The 16,623-nt window shown below is 39.0% G+C and overlaps 1 protein-coding gene across 1 annotated transcript in view; it reads left to right on the top strand.

The window, feature by feature from the left end:
• Positions 1-16,623, top strand: part of LOC100494508 (relaxin receptor 2) — a 137,763-nt gene that overhangs the window by 51,834 nt on the left and 69,306 nt on the right. The window contains exon 2 of the mRNA XM_002938918.5: positions 13,701-13,847. Within this exon, the coding sequence (XP_002938964.2) occupies positions 13,701-13,847 (147 nt within the window). The remainder of the gene's footprint in view (positions 1-13,700; positions 13,848-16,623) is intronic.

Here is a 16,623-nt window from a genome sequence, read left to right as displayed (position 1 = left end):
CTGATATTCTGATCTGGCACAACCCCTTCTTTATAAAAGGTTGTGCTTTTCTGCCAGACCGGAATATCAATGTTATGAGCAGCAATCTAGACCTATCAGATTGCTTGAGAGGGTGAGGGGGTCTTTCATGCACACCTGGTGGTCCTGTCGGGTGGCCCAGGCCTGGAAGATGGTAGCAACTCTGTTCTCCAGACTTCTACACTTCTCCATACAAGCAACTGCACATACATTTCTATTAGGTGTGAAATTAGTAATGAATTCAGATTTACTTTAAATGGCAGTTCTGGAAACCACTGCAATTAGCATTAGAATTTAATAATTAGCCCTGTAGTGACAGCTTATAGGACAAACCAACCACATTTTTTGCTTGATGATTTGTGCCAACCCCTAAGCTTAGCTTCTCAACAGCCATGCAGAGCACACTGAGCATGTGCGTGTCACTGACACTCCTAACAAAATCCAAGATAGGGAGCTCCTGTAACAAATTTGAAGGCCTGGATCATTACTGTTATAGATGATAATAATGATGAACCTGTAGGCTGGTGCAGTAAGCATTTCTAGCCTTGTTTAGAGTTTCATGTGGTTCAAGGTGAGTGGCTCCAATTTTTGAGGATTGATGTATTGAATCTATTGATTCAGCATAAGTGCACCATGGATTCTGTTAAGAATGCAAAGCAATAGCAATCATGTCCTTTGACGGTGACCCTGAAAAGGGTAATAACACAATCATTAATCACAGATGTAGGCAAGTGAATGTGAATTTATGTTTAGTAAAAAAAATCCTGAAGAACAAAACCCCTTTGTAAGTAAGAGGGACAGGACATATCCTCTATAGATCAATAACACTAAGAATTCGTTGACATTCACCTATTGCCTGAACAAACTTGATGTCTATTGTGTTTAGATAATACCTGTAAGCTGTTCATAATAAATGTAAAGATTTGACAATATGTTATAATAGGCCAGAATAAATGAACAGTACATATATGTTCATAATTTCCTTGTTGGTTGTAGCTGGTCCTTTAAATGTATCATGATGGAGCTGTCACAGTGCTTGCCATAAATAGTCTTTGCCCTAGAAAGAAATAAAATACCACAGGCCTTATTTACCATTGGCCCAGGCACAAGTATAAGAGCACTTAGGATCTATTGTTCCTGGGCAGTGGCTTCTGCACCCGAAAGTGCATCAAAAATTCGCCGCAGCAAAAAAATGACAGAAAAAATGGGCATTGACTTTAATGTATTTGGAGTGAGAAAAAATGTGTCACGAGTAAAAAAAATTGTTGAAGTCGTGCTATAGGAGTGAGAAAAAATGCTCATTGTTGCACATAAGAAAAAATTGTTGCCCGTGGATTTCAACGCATTTTTAGCAGTTTCATTAATTTTTTGGCAAAGCAAAACAGGATAGATTCACTCATCACTATTGGCCTCAGAGCAACTATTCTCTCCAAAATGCCTTTCTACCTGCATTAAAGTGAATAACCAAGGAACCAAGGTTTCTGCAGGAGATAACTTGGAAAACTAAGTGATGCGTATGCCGTTCCACCGGTGTTTCACCTTATTGCAGGTGGAAAGGCATTTCTGGGAGATTAGTCGCCCACGATAAGTGAGATTTAACTGCAGGCAACTAATCTCCCCGTGGGCCATCGGTCTAAGTCAGAGGAGAGGCACATAATCCGAAAAGTATTATCATGGTTAAGTAAAGTCCCTAAGCCAATAGGAATTTTCTCCTGGTCTGTTATTTATACTTGTACTTGATTGTTTTGGTTACATACATGGTCAAAAGGGCTGTCAAATCAGTCAAGACATTTGTGTCAGGGACACCTTCGTGCCACACCAAGCCCATTGCCTCATGAATACAGTGATACAGAAGGCAGGCTGCCCTGTAATTGTGGGAGAAGTGCAGGTCTCCAAACTGGACCCCGAAAACCTGCACCTATGGGTGCTAAGCACAGGGCTGCCACATTGTGCCAAACACATGACAGTTTGTAGCCATATTTTGCACTTTAAACATTGCTTTATTAATGTCCATGAAAGGTGAAGGTGACTGTTTCTATTCATACATAAATAAATGTGTTTCTGCAGGCTTTGCGATAACAAAAAATCTTTAGATACTTGCTTCACTGACAGATTGCTGGGCTTGGAACATATTGGAGCAGTTATATTTACCCTGAGGTGTAGTCATAATAATTAAATAAGCAACCCATGCGGTGGGCCTAACTGAGTTGATCCAAACATCAAGTCATTCATTGCATCACATGGGACGCCAGTAAACAGTTATAATTGCAGAGACCATCATCATAGTTTGATACAGTCCCAAAGCCGTCATGATTTTTCTCCTGATCTGTTATCTGTACTTTCCCCGTTTCTCCTGATCCATCATATGTACATGCCCCATTTCCCCATATCCATCAACTGTACATGCCCCATTTCTCCTAATCCATCAACTGCACTTGCCACATTTCTCCTGATCTGTCATCTGTACATGACCCATTTCCCCTGATCCATCATCTGTACTTGCCCCATTTCCCCATATCCATCATCTGTACTTGCCCCATTTCCCCATATCCATCATCTGTACTTGCCCCATTTCCCCATATCCATCATCTGTACTTGCCCCATTTCCCCATATCCATCATCTGTACTTGCCCTATTACTCCTGATTCATCATCTGTACTTGCCCCATTTCCCCATATCCATCATCTGTACTTGCCCTATTACTCCTGATTCATCATCTGTACTTGCCCCATTTCTCCTGATCCTTTATCTGTACTTTTCCCATTTCTCCTGATCCTTTATCTGTACTTTTCCCATTTCTCCTGATCCTTTATCTGTACTTTTCCCATTTCTCCTGATCCTTTATCTGTACTTTTCCCATTTCTCCTGATCCTTTATCTGTACTTTTCCCATTTCTCCTGATCCTTTATCTGTACTTGCCCCATTTCTCCTGATCCATCATCTGTACATGCCCTGATTTCTCCTGATCCGTTATCTGTACTTTTCCCATTTCTCCTGATCCTTTATCTGTACTTTTCCCATTTCTCCTGATCCTTTATCTGTACTTGCCCCATTTCTCCTGATCCATCATCTGTACTTGCCCCATTTCTCGTGATCCTTTATCTGTACTTTTCCCATTTCTCCTGATCCTTTATCTGTACTTTTCCCATTTCTCCTGATCCTTTATCTGTACTTTTCCCATTTCTCCTGATCCTTTATCTGTACTTTTCCCATTTCTCCTGATCCTTTATCTGTACTTTTCCCATTTCTCCTGATCCTTTATCTGTACTTGCCCCATTTCTCCTGATCCATCATCTGTACATGCCCTGATTTCTCCTGATCCGTTATCTGTACTTTTCCCATTTCTCCTGATCCATCATCTGTACATGCCCCATTTCCCCTGATCCATCATCTGTACTTGCCCTGATTTCTCTTGATCCATTTTCTGTACATGCCCCATCAGTAACTGATCAGGAAGGTGATTGCTTTGATATGGGCAAAAGGCTTTCAAATCAGTCAAGTCCCTGGTATTGCTTAGTGATTTAGAAGGGTTTTATTTTACGTCATGTAACTATTCCTTCTGAGAGGGGGCTGCCTCGTCGAGGTGCTAGATGCTTTTCCTGAGAGTGTCTTTTTTTTTTCTTTTGAATTATTGAAATCAGTTGTTTATAATGTAAGTGGGGATTTTCACACTGAGCCAATCTTGTTTCTTTCAGCCTCAATTACTTTGGGGTTCTTAACATAGACACAGCAATTGCATTCTGATTTACACAGTTACAGAGAAGAAAAGGAAGAAAAAAAACCACTTTGATACCCTGCAGCTTGGAAGAACAAAATAAGGGAGAACATTTAGATTACTAAACTGTTTATTTATGTAAACACTTAAGATATACAGGCGCCTGTATCATTGGGGATTCATTCATCTCAGAGCATCCTTTTCCAAACTCATGTTCTACATACGCCTGTATATAATGCATACTGATGCTGTAGCCCTACAGTGTTTGCATTGAATGCTCAAATGGGAAGAAAAGTTACAAATCAATATCGCTTATTCAAATCATGCGCTTCGTGCTCATTCACGCACTGTCCTTTAACATGTCAAACTCATTATGGGCTTAACAATGTCCTACAGGAAACACAACTCACATAAAGAATAGGAAACAAGATAATAGATGCTCGTGCTATGAATCTGACTGAACGAAAGCTTGGGGGAATGTGAGAAAGGTCTAGATACATAAGGGTTGATTCACTAAAGGTCAATAAGCGTTTTTGCATGCTTTTTTGCATTGAAATTGGCGCGGAAAAAAACGCGTGATTCGCTAAAGTGTTGTCGCATGTGTTAAGTTGCATATTGCATGCGTTAAATAGCGCATTACCACATTGCATTAATTCTCGCGCAGAAATAATAGTAACGCATGATTCACAAACACTTAGACGCACTAAATATCGCATTAGTCTGCGAAAATTAACACCTACTTGGGGCAGGCGGTAATTATAGAAAAGTACAGTTCATGAGCTTTTGGCAACACAATATGGACTTTGCAGTGGGATTTAAGTCTGTGTTGGCCCTAGAGTGATGTAGCCGCCAGTTTGCAGGGAAATGGTCATTTGAAAAAAAAGTAGTTTTATGAACGTAATGGTGTCTATGGCTAATATGGCGTGCGCGATAAGTAGCGTACGTAAAACGAAAAATTAGACGCGATAAAATTTTTTAACACATGCTATAAATAGCGCTTGTTTTAATACACCTTAGTGAATCAGCCCTATAGAATCTATCACCCACCCTCTTTCCAGAAGAATGGAAATATTAATAGATTGTAAGCTCTAACTGCCAGTTGCTAACCTTGTGGCTTGTTTAAACATGTCCCATTGTCTACAATTAGTTTTTTTATGTTTGTTGTACCGTTTGTGTTATCCCTCCAGTATAATATATAAACATCAACTATAATAATATTTATATTTCATTATTTACTAAATTCTTTTACTTGTCAAAACAATATGGCGCCGTTAGCTCTTATGACATGTTCAGTGAAGGCATGAGGGTCACCCTAAGGGGCCCATTTACAAAGGGCCGTGGATTTTTTTCCCACGATTTCTATTTTTTCACCATTTATCATGTGCCAAAACTGCGACAAATCCGAAAGTAAAAACATGCCATCTAAAAGCTGTTGAGGTCATGTAAAAGTCAATGGCAGCTGTCCTTTTTCAATTGGCTCATCTTTCTTTGCTTCGTAGTCTTTTTTTTTTTCATTTGAAAACCTATGAAGATTTGTGGAAACAAGTAAAAACGACAAAAAAAGTGGTTTTCGTATTATTTTTGTTTTCCTTCTGCAATTTAATTTGTTCCTGCTTTTCAAATCGGATCTTGTAATAAATGACTAGACATTCGTGGTCAGGGTAAGTCTGGGTTTTACATGTGACATGCATGTCGGCCCTTGATGAAAAGAGGTTAAAAAACCCTGATAAAACAAATAGGTTATAAATAAAAGGGCTCATTTACAAAGAAAGGCATGGTGCAAAGTGCAATCATTATGCCAACTTGTTCCACTCCATACTGGCAGGGGCATCATGGTAAGGACATCATTACTGTCGCCCTGCATGCCCTCTGCACATCATTTACCAGCCTTAATGTTATGGCCCTTGTTTTTGTGCTCCATTTGCACTTACCCCTTATTAGATGAGCCAAATCCCTAACCAGTGATACAGTGTTAGATGTCTACAAGAAGAGCCATACAAGAACATTTATAGATTTATAGTCTGAATCCAAATCCCTCTTGGGTGATTCTAGTGTTACAAGTCATTTTGCAAGAAGGCTCCAGGTAATTGAATGGAAATAAGCACAGTGGCCATGCCACCTCTTGCCTTTCATTTCAATTTAAACAGGATTGCTTCCTTGCAGCTTGGCCTACTGCATTATACATCTTGAATAGGCTATTGTGGGACTATTGTCTTATTTATATCTGCCTTTCAATTTTTTTACTTTGAAGTTTAGCAAAAGCTGCCTCTCTTTACAGCATGTAGCAGAATCTAAACATTTTGCAGCTATATTTGAATGTTTGGGCAATTTGATTCATAGTCAATATATTACCAGTTTATAGATTCTTTGCATAAATTCTGCTTTAACAAGACAATACAGAAAGTGACGTATCTCTGTAGTTCCATGTAGGTATTACCACTCCTCATTAGACACTTAGCTGCTCGCTACTGCACCTATACACAGAATAAACCAATAAATAAGTCACATTCTACTCTGATGCCTCCAGCTGCAGGCTCTGGACCTGCATTCTTTCTGCTCTAAGGAATATACAAGAGTTTCAAATTAACTTTTTTCAGGAATTCACCCAATTCTACCTATTATTATGGGTTTTATGTAAAGCACACCCATAAAGCAATACTTCTTCAGTGGTGATACCATAAAGGTTTTCAACTCTCCATATTCCCTTCAGATAGAACTGCTCCTCCCCTTCTTTCTAGGGATCATATTATAAATATCATAAATATTTTTAATAATATGCTATCTGAAAATTCTATAATGCCACTTAATAGTAATGTGCAGGTTTGGGTTGGGTGCAGATGAGACTGGGGAAGGAGAATACAGAAAAGGAAGATGTGGGTATGGGTTGGGGTCTTAGAATTGCGACATTTCGTGGGTTAGGGTTGAGTGTGGGTTAAGGTTTTGTGGATCAGGGTTGAGTGCGGGTTAAGGTTTTGCAAGTTATGGTTCTGTGCCAGTAGTGTTTTTTTTCTGACCTGCAAATCAATACCACTGGAGTCAATTTCAGTGCTGTCCAAATTATTGCATGTAGTGGACCAATTATTTTTGATAAAGTATGGTCAAGGGCTGCATTCAATTAAAATTATGATGTCATAAACCATCTATGATGCCTTTGAGCACACTGGAGCCATAAAATCCCTCTGGAGGGCCACATCTAGCGCAAGGGCCTCCAGTTGGACAGCCCTGGCCAAGCCACTTAGTGCAAAAGTACATTTGTCACAGAGAAAAGATGGATTTAAAGAGAGCAGCAACAAATATTAGGGTTCATTAGCACAAATCCCTAACTTATTTACTCACAATGAAACATTTGACCCAGCACTCCAGAGTAGTTGTTGGCATGCAAAAAACTGAGCAACTTGCTGTGGTTTGTGAACAGGCATCCATGTTTGTGTCATTGGTGTGGGCAGGCACAATCAATAATGACTTGTGTGGAACAAGTAGTTAAGCCTATTGCCACAATACCCAAAGAGAAACTTGGACTTACTGCCTGCACCAGTGTATAGTACCCCTTGCAACAGTCTTATACTCCTTGCAGGCTACTGTCTTAAAGAGATACTAACACTAGAAATAAAACCCTTTTTTTCATCTATCTTAACATTGTCTTTGCATGCAATTTATAATTTTGTCATATAAGTAGGTGCCTGGTGCTTTTACATTGCCTATTGGATCTTCCAAGTTCCCCCATAAGGGAGCTGCCATACTGGTGCAGCAGGAGTCCGCTAGCATTAGAAACTATAACTGACAGGCTGAGAAGGGACAGTCAGGTTTAGGAACTTCAAGTAACAATTACCTACAAAAGCAGGTCTACCAATGAAAAACTATCAACATGACCTATAGGTAACGTTTAATGTACATTCATATTTTGAGGAGTAATTTTAATGTCAGTATCACTTTAAAGGGGAAGGAAAGTTTAAATCACTGGGGGGTGCCAAAATGTAAACTTAAAAATGAAAAGCTGGCTATTTTACTCTAGTGCGTATGCGCACGCCTGCGCCCCAGAGAAAAGAATAGAAAAGAGGAGGAAAGATTGTGCCAAAGAACTTCTGCAGAAATACCCAGTTCAGTGCATTTTCACCGGCCCAGGGCAAGCTATTACTATAACTGGGGGTCCCTAACATTTGGCACCCCCCCCCCCCCCCAGTGATTTAAACTTTCCTTCTCCTTTAAGCAGATGCTGCTGGCAATTATGTCACACATCAAAAATACAGGCAGTCACTAGGCCTTGGATATAGTATTTAAGCTGATTTTTGTGTCTGATTGCTGCACCCTTTCATAGTAAATTAGTGCTGTTATCAGAAAGAAAATGCAGACAGCGGATTTCCCTTCAGTATCAGGAGGCAACTGATGTAGTGCTACAAACAATATCATTCTCTGTCACTCACATTTTTCCATGGGGATTCATCTCTTTCATCACAGAACAAATGTGCTGAAACGTTAAATATTAACATTGTTCTTGAACAGGAAAGATGTAATAATTACACAGTTGAACTGACACATGAATTAACTCCCCCACATACACACACAAGCATATTTTGCAGGAGTAACAAGATAGAAAGCAAACCCATTGGTAGAGGCAGCCTAGTCGGGTGCTGATCCCGCTCAGTTAATAATTAAATACGTGCCTGTATAACAGAAGATTGCCACCAGGGATTACGGGGTGGAGTTAGTTCTAAATAATGTTCTATGTAATCTCCTGTAGCCTATGCACATAAGTCTTTTGTGCGCCCTTTTTTATTTTTTTTTAATTCACACTATTGTGAGTAAGTGCTGCATTCTGTGAACAGCTTGAAATCTAATCTAAGGGGCACATTTACTAACCCACGAACGGGCCGAATGCGTCCGATTGCGTTTTTTTCGTAATGATTGGTAATTTTGCGATTTTTTCGGCGTCTTTACGATTTTTGCGTAAAAACGCGAGTTTTTCGGCGTCTTTACGATTTTTGCGTAAAAACGCAAGTTTTTCGGGGTCTTTACGATTTTTGCGTAAAAACGCGAGTTTTTCGGAGCCATTACGAAAGTTGCGCAAAGTCGCGATTTTTTCGTAGCGTTAAAACTTGCGCGAAACGTCGCACCTTTTAAGTTTTAACGCTACGAAAAAGGCGCGACTTTGCGCGCAAGTGTTAACGCTACGAAAAAAACGCGAGTTTGCGCAACTTTCGTAATGGCTACGAAAAACTTGCGTTTTTACGCAAAAATCGTAAAGACGCCGAAAAACTCGCGTTTTTACGCAAAAATCGTAAAAAGCCGAAAAAATCGCAAAAAATACGAAAAAGTCGCAAAATGTTCGTTTCCAATCGGAATTTTTCCAATTCGGATTCGAAATCGTGTCTTAGTAAATCAGCCCCTAAGTATGAGATTTACTGTTTGGAATGCCTTGGACCAAGAGCAGTGATCCCCAACCAGTGGCTCAGATTTACTCCCAAATAAAGCCCCCTGTAAGCTGATAGTGTGCATAGAGGCTCCTAATAGCCAATCTTAGCCCTTATTTGGCTCCTCCATGAACTTTTATGATGTTTGTGTTGCTCTCCAAGTCTTTTTACATTTGACTGTGGCTCACGAGCAAAAAAAAGTTTGGGGACTGCTGACCAAGAGCTTACAGGATAAGGGTTTTTTCCTATTGTTTGCATCACCACAAAACACAAACAAAAAAAAGTAGGATTTTTTTTACCATCAACATGGATTTATGAAGCTTGGTTATTATCAAGTAATTATTAAAAAAATAAACTCTAAGGGAGATGGCCTTCCTGTATATTGGAGTTTTCTGGATAACGGGTTTCTGCATAATAGATGCCATACCTGTATTTGTGTGTATGTATCCTGTGAAAAGATACTCTGGATAACACAGAAGTATTTATTGAGGTTCTGATGTCTAGGAAACCACAAAAGTAACAACATTATTAGTTCTTCTGCATTTCTACAGTTCGTCAAAATTAGCCTGACCTTGTGGCTAAACTCAACTTCAGCTCAGCACTAAGAAATAAACAGAAAGTTTTGGCCATAAAGGTAAAAGGATGTAATGCTTTCTGCTTAGAAGGCCACGTGGGAAAGAGAAGAGCAGTGCTGCAGGGCCCAGTGGGAGTCAGCCATTTACTTATATACTGAAGACAAATCCTTGATGGGGAAGGACCTAGGGGTATATCTGAATAATAAGCATAGCTGTAGCAAGCAAGGTCAGCATCAGGAAGCACAACTAGCCTGCGCTGTATTAAAAGGGGTGTAAGTGCACGGGGAGGGTAGTTTTTCCCCTTTTCAAAGCACTGGTTAGTCCCCATCTTGCATATGTAGTAATCAGTACTCAAAATTGACTTTATTGAAACAGAGAAAGCCTGAAGAAGAGTGACTAAGCTGGAATATGAGGAAAGTTTGGCCAAGCTGGTATTTTTTACACCCGAAAAGAGGCAAAGAAAATAACTTTGTATAAACACAGATGGGAATCATGAAATAAATGCAGTGATTCCTTATTCACCAGTAGATGTTTTCAAATGGAAATCAGCCCATCCTTTGAGACCAGAAGAAAAGAGCCCTCACACTGGCAGATCCATTAGACAGCTCCAAGAAGGGGTTGGATTGCTTTTTAGCAAGGGCAGAAATACGGAGTTCCTGGATAGGGATAAGGGAATTGTATTGCTTGGTATGAAATTTAGTGAGCGGCAAAAATGTTCATGAATCTGTACTAGTATCTGGCCATGCCTTTTGTTCCACCAATTGATTATAATTGCATTTGGCATGATAAAAAAAACACACACACAAAAAAACACCCATTGACTTTAATGCAGTCGGTGAAGTTTCATTGAAATTTCACCATTTCATGAACAGCGACAGAATGGATGGAATTAAGTAATTAAAACCATTTCTTTAAAGATCATTTTCCCCCACAAGAATTATATGGAGAGTACTTTTTTCTTCATATCAATACGGTGATTACTCCATTGTTTATGTAGGAAAGAAATTATACATTCTTCTGATTCCCTAGTGGAGACAACTGAGATAGTTGCCATGGAGATGGTAGCCATGAAGACAATTGTAATGTTCCCCATGTTTTGCAGCACCTATTATCCTACTATTTGTATCTGTAAGTTACTTTTCCTATTAGATTTTATGCTATATGTGCTAGGGACCCTTTCCTCTTGTTTCATACTCTTGAATGTAACTGTGTTTGTTTATTTAATTGCATTTTAGTATTGCATTGATATACCTACTCACTTCTTCAGGAGCAGTAATAACCATACACATGAAGAGACATGAAATATCCCCCAATATAGTGGCACCGAAATGATTTGCAACTACTTCTGCCATAACCAGATCCAAGGGAGCCCTAGCATACATGCAGCGCTATCCACCACGCGTGAGAACACATTGTCACCAGTCACAGCTACTTCCATCCAATCGAGACACAGCGCCACCACCCACACATGTGCATAGTGAGAAATGAAGCCATCGATATTTAACCTAAATGCTATAAGCCAAAAGCTGTTATCAATATGATGTGTGCCAATTTGACACTAGTATCAACCTGACCGATATATAGAAATATCCGCCTAATCAAATATGATTCTAACATGAAATACAATAAATACAATAAGGGGTGTATTTATTAACATTGGAGACAAAAATCATCAGTGATGTTGCCTAGAGCAGCCAATCAGGTCTTTGCTTTTGTTTTGTAACTTGTAGGTGACTGAGCAAATCTAATTGCTGATTGGTTGCTATGGGCAACACCATTGGTGATGTTTGTGGGTGAACATTGTACTCCAATGTTAATAAATACACCCCTTATTCTATAAATCCTTCTTCAGAGCAGAGAACTAATATAAGCAGTGGTTACCTGCATTTCGTAGGGATTAATAAATTAATTCTCAGTTAAATATCAGTAAAACCAAAAGCTACTGTAAATTGCTATAATTCTTGTCTTTAAACCCCAATGACTCCCCAGTATAAAACTATTTTCTGTACTGTAAGGAAACTGCCACCTGTGGTCAGACTTTAAATATGGTAAATGACTTGGCTGTACAGGGCAATGACTTTATCAACCTTCTATTTCCTTTGTTTCACCAGCATGCAATTCTGAGCATTGAGTATCAAGATGGAGGCATTTGTTAAGCAGGCGATTTTTATGCGTATTATTAGGATTTTATATGCTAAAATTCCATATGACTTTCTGAATACGTTTCCAGAAACCATAGGCACATCAGTTTGACACAGTTTACTTGAATCCGACTGATGAAAATGATGACTTCAATGCAGCTTGAAACAAGTCTTCAAAGCAGATTTTCAATCAGGCTCCATTGCTGATAAGGAGATGCCAGGCATGGTGACGTTGATAAGAATGTTACAGAGCAACTCTCTTGGAATTTGTAGTTGGGTTTTATAGCGGAGGGAGCAGATAAATCATTGTCTTTAGGGAGGATGGATAGAGATGTATTTAAAGTGCAGTAAGTCTTAGCTTGTCTCTTGAAATTGAAAGGAGATACGTCAATAGAGACAGACAGTATACAAGAGAGTGCTGGCGTTTATTAGAAACCTTAACAGAGCTATTAAATGGGTTACTGTTGACAGCTTTAAAGCTTTTTGGTAACTGCAAATGTTTATAGGTGGGGATGTACACTTTTTGCTACTCATGCAGCTGTGTACTGTCTTGTAGTAGGACTGAAATTCTAGCCTTTGAACATTATATTGTGCATATAAAAAAACATATAAACATTTTATTAAAGGGCAAGAGTATCACTTTAGGAAGAAGGAATGTCCATAACGTTGTTTTGCTTGTTTAGCTTCAGTTCAGATATATTTCTATATTGCAGGTACTCGGGTTTCCTCCCACACTCCTTCTATATACAGGCAGGCTCACTGGCTCCTGATAAAATTGACCCTATTGTTTGATAGGGGCCTTTGTAAAGGACAATGGAATATGTTGGTGCTATGTAAATAAAGAATAATAACTTTTTATTGCTTGTGTATAGGAAATGAATGTACCAACCATTTACCAACATCCAGGCCTGGACTGGCAACCTGTGGATTCTGGAAAATGCCAGAGGGGCTGCTTTAAGATGCCACAGACAGTCACTATTTATTGGGCTGGTGGGGGCTGTTTGGGCCTCTGTGTACTTGAAATTCCAGGGCCTATTTTAAATTCCAGCCCAGACCTGCTGTCAGTTGATAAAATATAGCCTTAATATTTACTATGACACTAAATCAGCCTGCTTTCAGACATTCATTGTTGCCTTATGTTGTATCAAGCCCATTTAGAAGAAGACAGTAGTCAGCACCTACAATGCCAAGGTCAATCCATCAGAGTTAATGGACATGGGGCTCATTTGCAAACCAAGCACAGCATGCAAAGTCAACAAAAAGTCTGCAGTCTGGCTTTTTTTTTTTTGCACACTACACTTGGGTGTGAACAAATAGCCTCTGTGGCTTATTTCACTACTACAGCATTGACTGTGTTAGTTAGCATTGTATTAGTGAAGGCTGGGGAGAGGCCATCCCTCCCACAGTGGATTTTTCATCTGGCCGCAGGGTAGATCGAAGTGAGCAGAATGATCATTAGTGATTGTGAACTTGGGCACCCCCATGGGATTAAGAATGACCCCTATGGTATTAGCCAAGATGTGAAATTAAGGTGATTTAAGAGTGCTGCACTTTACCCCTTATTTAATCCAGCCCAAGTCATTTTAACAACTGTATTTAGCCTGGTCTGATTGATTGCTGTCATGGATGTAGAATACATTGATGCTTAAAGGGACCAATGCTGATTAAAATATACTGGAAGCCAGGCAGTGAGGCAAAGTGCTCCCATCATTTTCAAATGTACTTTGCTTTTCTACAAAAATAAAATACAATTTTAAAAATGATATATATATTTCTCTTTTTTTATTCTGTGACATTATCTTAAGATCTCCAATCACACTTGCTTTTTATCTATATTTTGCAGAATCCTTGATGATCCCTTCTAATCTGGACAGCGGTATATGTCCCCTGGGGCAATTCCCCTGCGGCAATCTGTCTGTCTGTTTGCCTCAGCTTCTCCACTGTAATGGGCATAAGGACTGTGCCAATGGTGCTGATGAAGAAAACTGTGGTAAGTTAAGTAACATATTTATATTGCCACAAACCCTGCCCTAAATGGAACCCCAAGATAACACTTAATAATGTATTATATGAAGCACATATCTGCCTAATTATTCCCTATCACACACTGAAATAAAATATTTACTTTTTATATCTAAATTACATCACTTTATATGCTTGTACTGCTGTAGGTTCAATCTCATCTGCCATGTATTTGCCCAGGATCCCATCATTTACAGATCTAATTAAAGACTATGAGAATCCTTATTGAATTTTATTTCACTGCATATTTTAGTATTAGCACATTAAGAGATGTTGCTTTAAGGACCTTCCTCAGCGCTATTGATAGATAAATTAAATGCAATTGGCTCCAAAATGAAACCCTGAAATATTGATCTTCGTGTACATTCTATAGCCTTTATTATGGATAGCTTACTGAAATGTGTCCTAGAACTATTCTTTCTACTCTATTCTTTCTACTTATATAATCTGCTATTATTTTACAGACCTGCCTTTTTCATACAAAAAGCCTTAGTGAAACTAAATCCACATTATCTTCATCTTTATTCAATTTATAATCGTATAGATAGCCATGGAAATACTTAGTTGTCATAAGACTTTAGCCTGCAAGTATCTTAACATTTTTTCTTTGTACAATTTGGTATTAATGTTTTGAAAAAGTAGTATTTCCCATTATTTGCATTTAAACCCATGGGTCTGTAATATTCAGACTATGATTTCATATCTGTCCTAAATAAAGGTGAAACTTTGATGAACCTTTTCCCATCCCTATAGCAATGATAGTGAGAACCTCACTTCTAAAGCTGGCCATACACGCACCGATAATATCGTAAGAAACCTCGATTCGTACGATATCCGGTGCGTGTATGGCAAGTCGGCGAGTCAACCGATATCGCACTTGGCTGCTGATATCGGTCGACTCGCCAATCGGCCAGGTTAAAAGATTTTGATTGGGCGCCATAGAAGGCGCCTGAGCAAAATCTGCAGTCAGGGCTGAATCGGCAGAAGGAGGTAGAAATCCTATTGTTTCTACCTCATCTGCCGTTTCAGCCCTGAAGGATAGTGGCAGTTTTACCAATCTTACGTGTGACCGATGGTCGCACAAAAGATCGCAAATCGCCACGTGTGTGGCCACCTTAAGGATCTGGGCAGTTCAATAATGGCCAGTGCCAATAATGTACCTAGTATATAATGGAATGGTATGGCCTAAGCATGGAATGGGTGAGAGGTTTTGGATACTAAGGCTCTTTTTAGTTTAACTAAAAAAATGTATATTATTTATCAAACCTGTGTTCCAGGGAAAAGGCAGATCTTTAGGCACCTTTAGGCACCTTTTTTGGTTTTTTTTTTACCAGATTTAAATGAATTGACCTCTTCTTTCTATTGCCTATTTATTGTTGATTTTACTGTATTGCCTTTGCTTTCTTCTTTAATATTTATGCCCCAAAGTGTATATTGATCTAGGTATATGTATTTATTTACTATTTGGCCATATCTTATCTGTAGTTTCGTCTAAAAAATGTCATGCTGTGCAGCCATAGGATCCATTTTTGCTCTGGTGGCATTGTGTTTTTATATTATTTGTGTCATTGTATGGTTGAAAGATAGTCTCAGAGATACTATGGTTACTATTCCTCAAAAGATTTCTTCCTTTAATATTTGCCCTGTCCATTTGGGCACTGTATAGCAGACAGAACCTTAGCAGTCTATAATCAAGAGTTAGTGAGGCTAAGCCTTGCCTTCTCTATTCAAATTTAATTAGAAGTTCTGTATTGGTGGCCTTTGCAAACCAAAATGTCTCCCTTCTCATATAACTCCAACTGTGCAGAATGTTACAGAACCATTATAAGCATAGTCTAATATATGTAAACATAAATTGCACCATCAGTTCCATTGTACTATTCTATTTACATTCAAGCTGCCTCAGTAATAAAAAATATTCTTTATTGCTCGATCTAATGGGAAAATCAAACCTGCCCAATTGACTTTTGGCTGATTTTTGGCCAGATATTAGTCAGGTAGGCCCAGCAGAGGTCCCATACATGGGCAGAGAAGCTGTCAAATTGGTCTAAATGTGCCTGTGTATGGCCAAACTACTGACTGATCCATCCAGCTCCCCTCTCTGGTTGAGTGGGTTATTAGACCTAAAGGCAAACCCTGCACTTTTTATTACATTAGCCAGCCCCTATTTTGTAAGACCTTTTGACTTGATATTCCACCAACTGTGATCCATGTGCAGCTTGTCATTGTCAGTATTTTTTTAAAATATCTGAAGATTTTTTTGGACTTAAACTCATTACATTAATTACCAAAACTTACCACCTCGATTCCTGATACTAATCTAGGTAGACCTCAATCTTAACCTTAAGTTATTGACTCCAATACCAACTTATACCCAGACTAACACATCTGGTAAAACATAGCCAATAATTTCTCAATACTGTTATAATATTTAAAACCTCTTAATTCAACCTTTGCACGTGGGATTGTGCATTAGTGCCCCTTGCATGTCTTCTGTACTCAAATATTCATTTGTCTAAGCCCCAGAGTCCCACTCATGTCCCGGGGCCACGGTACGGTTATAACTCTGCTCCCACGTTAGTTAGGCACCTGAACTTTATTACCATTTCTACCCTTCAAATAAATGAGCCACTGCTTAACATCACCGCTGAACATCTGGACAAACTAAATAATTCCCAGGCGGCTTCCCCAGTGATGCTGTCACCCCCCAATATTTTCCCCTAGGCAAATCTGTTAGATATATA

The sequence above is a fragment of the Xenopus tropicalis genome, chromosome 8, assembly GCF_000004195.4.
Source record: "Xenopus tropicalis strain Nigerian chromosome 8, UCB_Xtro_10.0, whole genome shotgun sequence".
NCBI classification, from domain to species: Eukaryota; Metazoa; Chordata; class Amphibia; order Anura; family Pipidae; genus Xenopus; species Xenopus tropicalis.
Note: the sequence above shows the minus strand (reverse complement) of the source record. Positions and strands in the feature narration are given on the sequence as shown.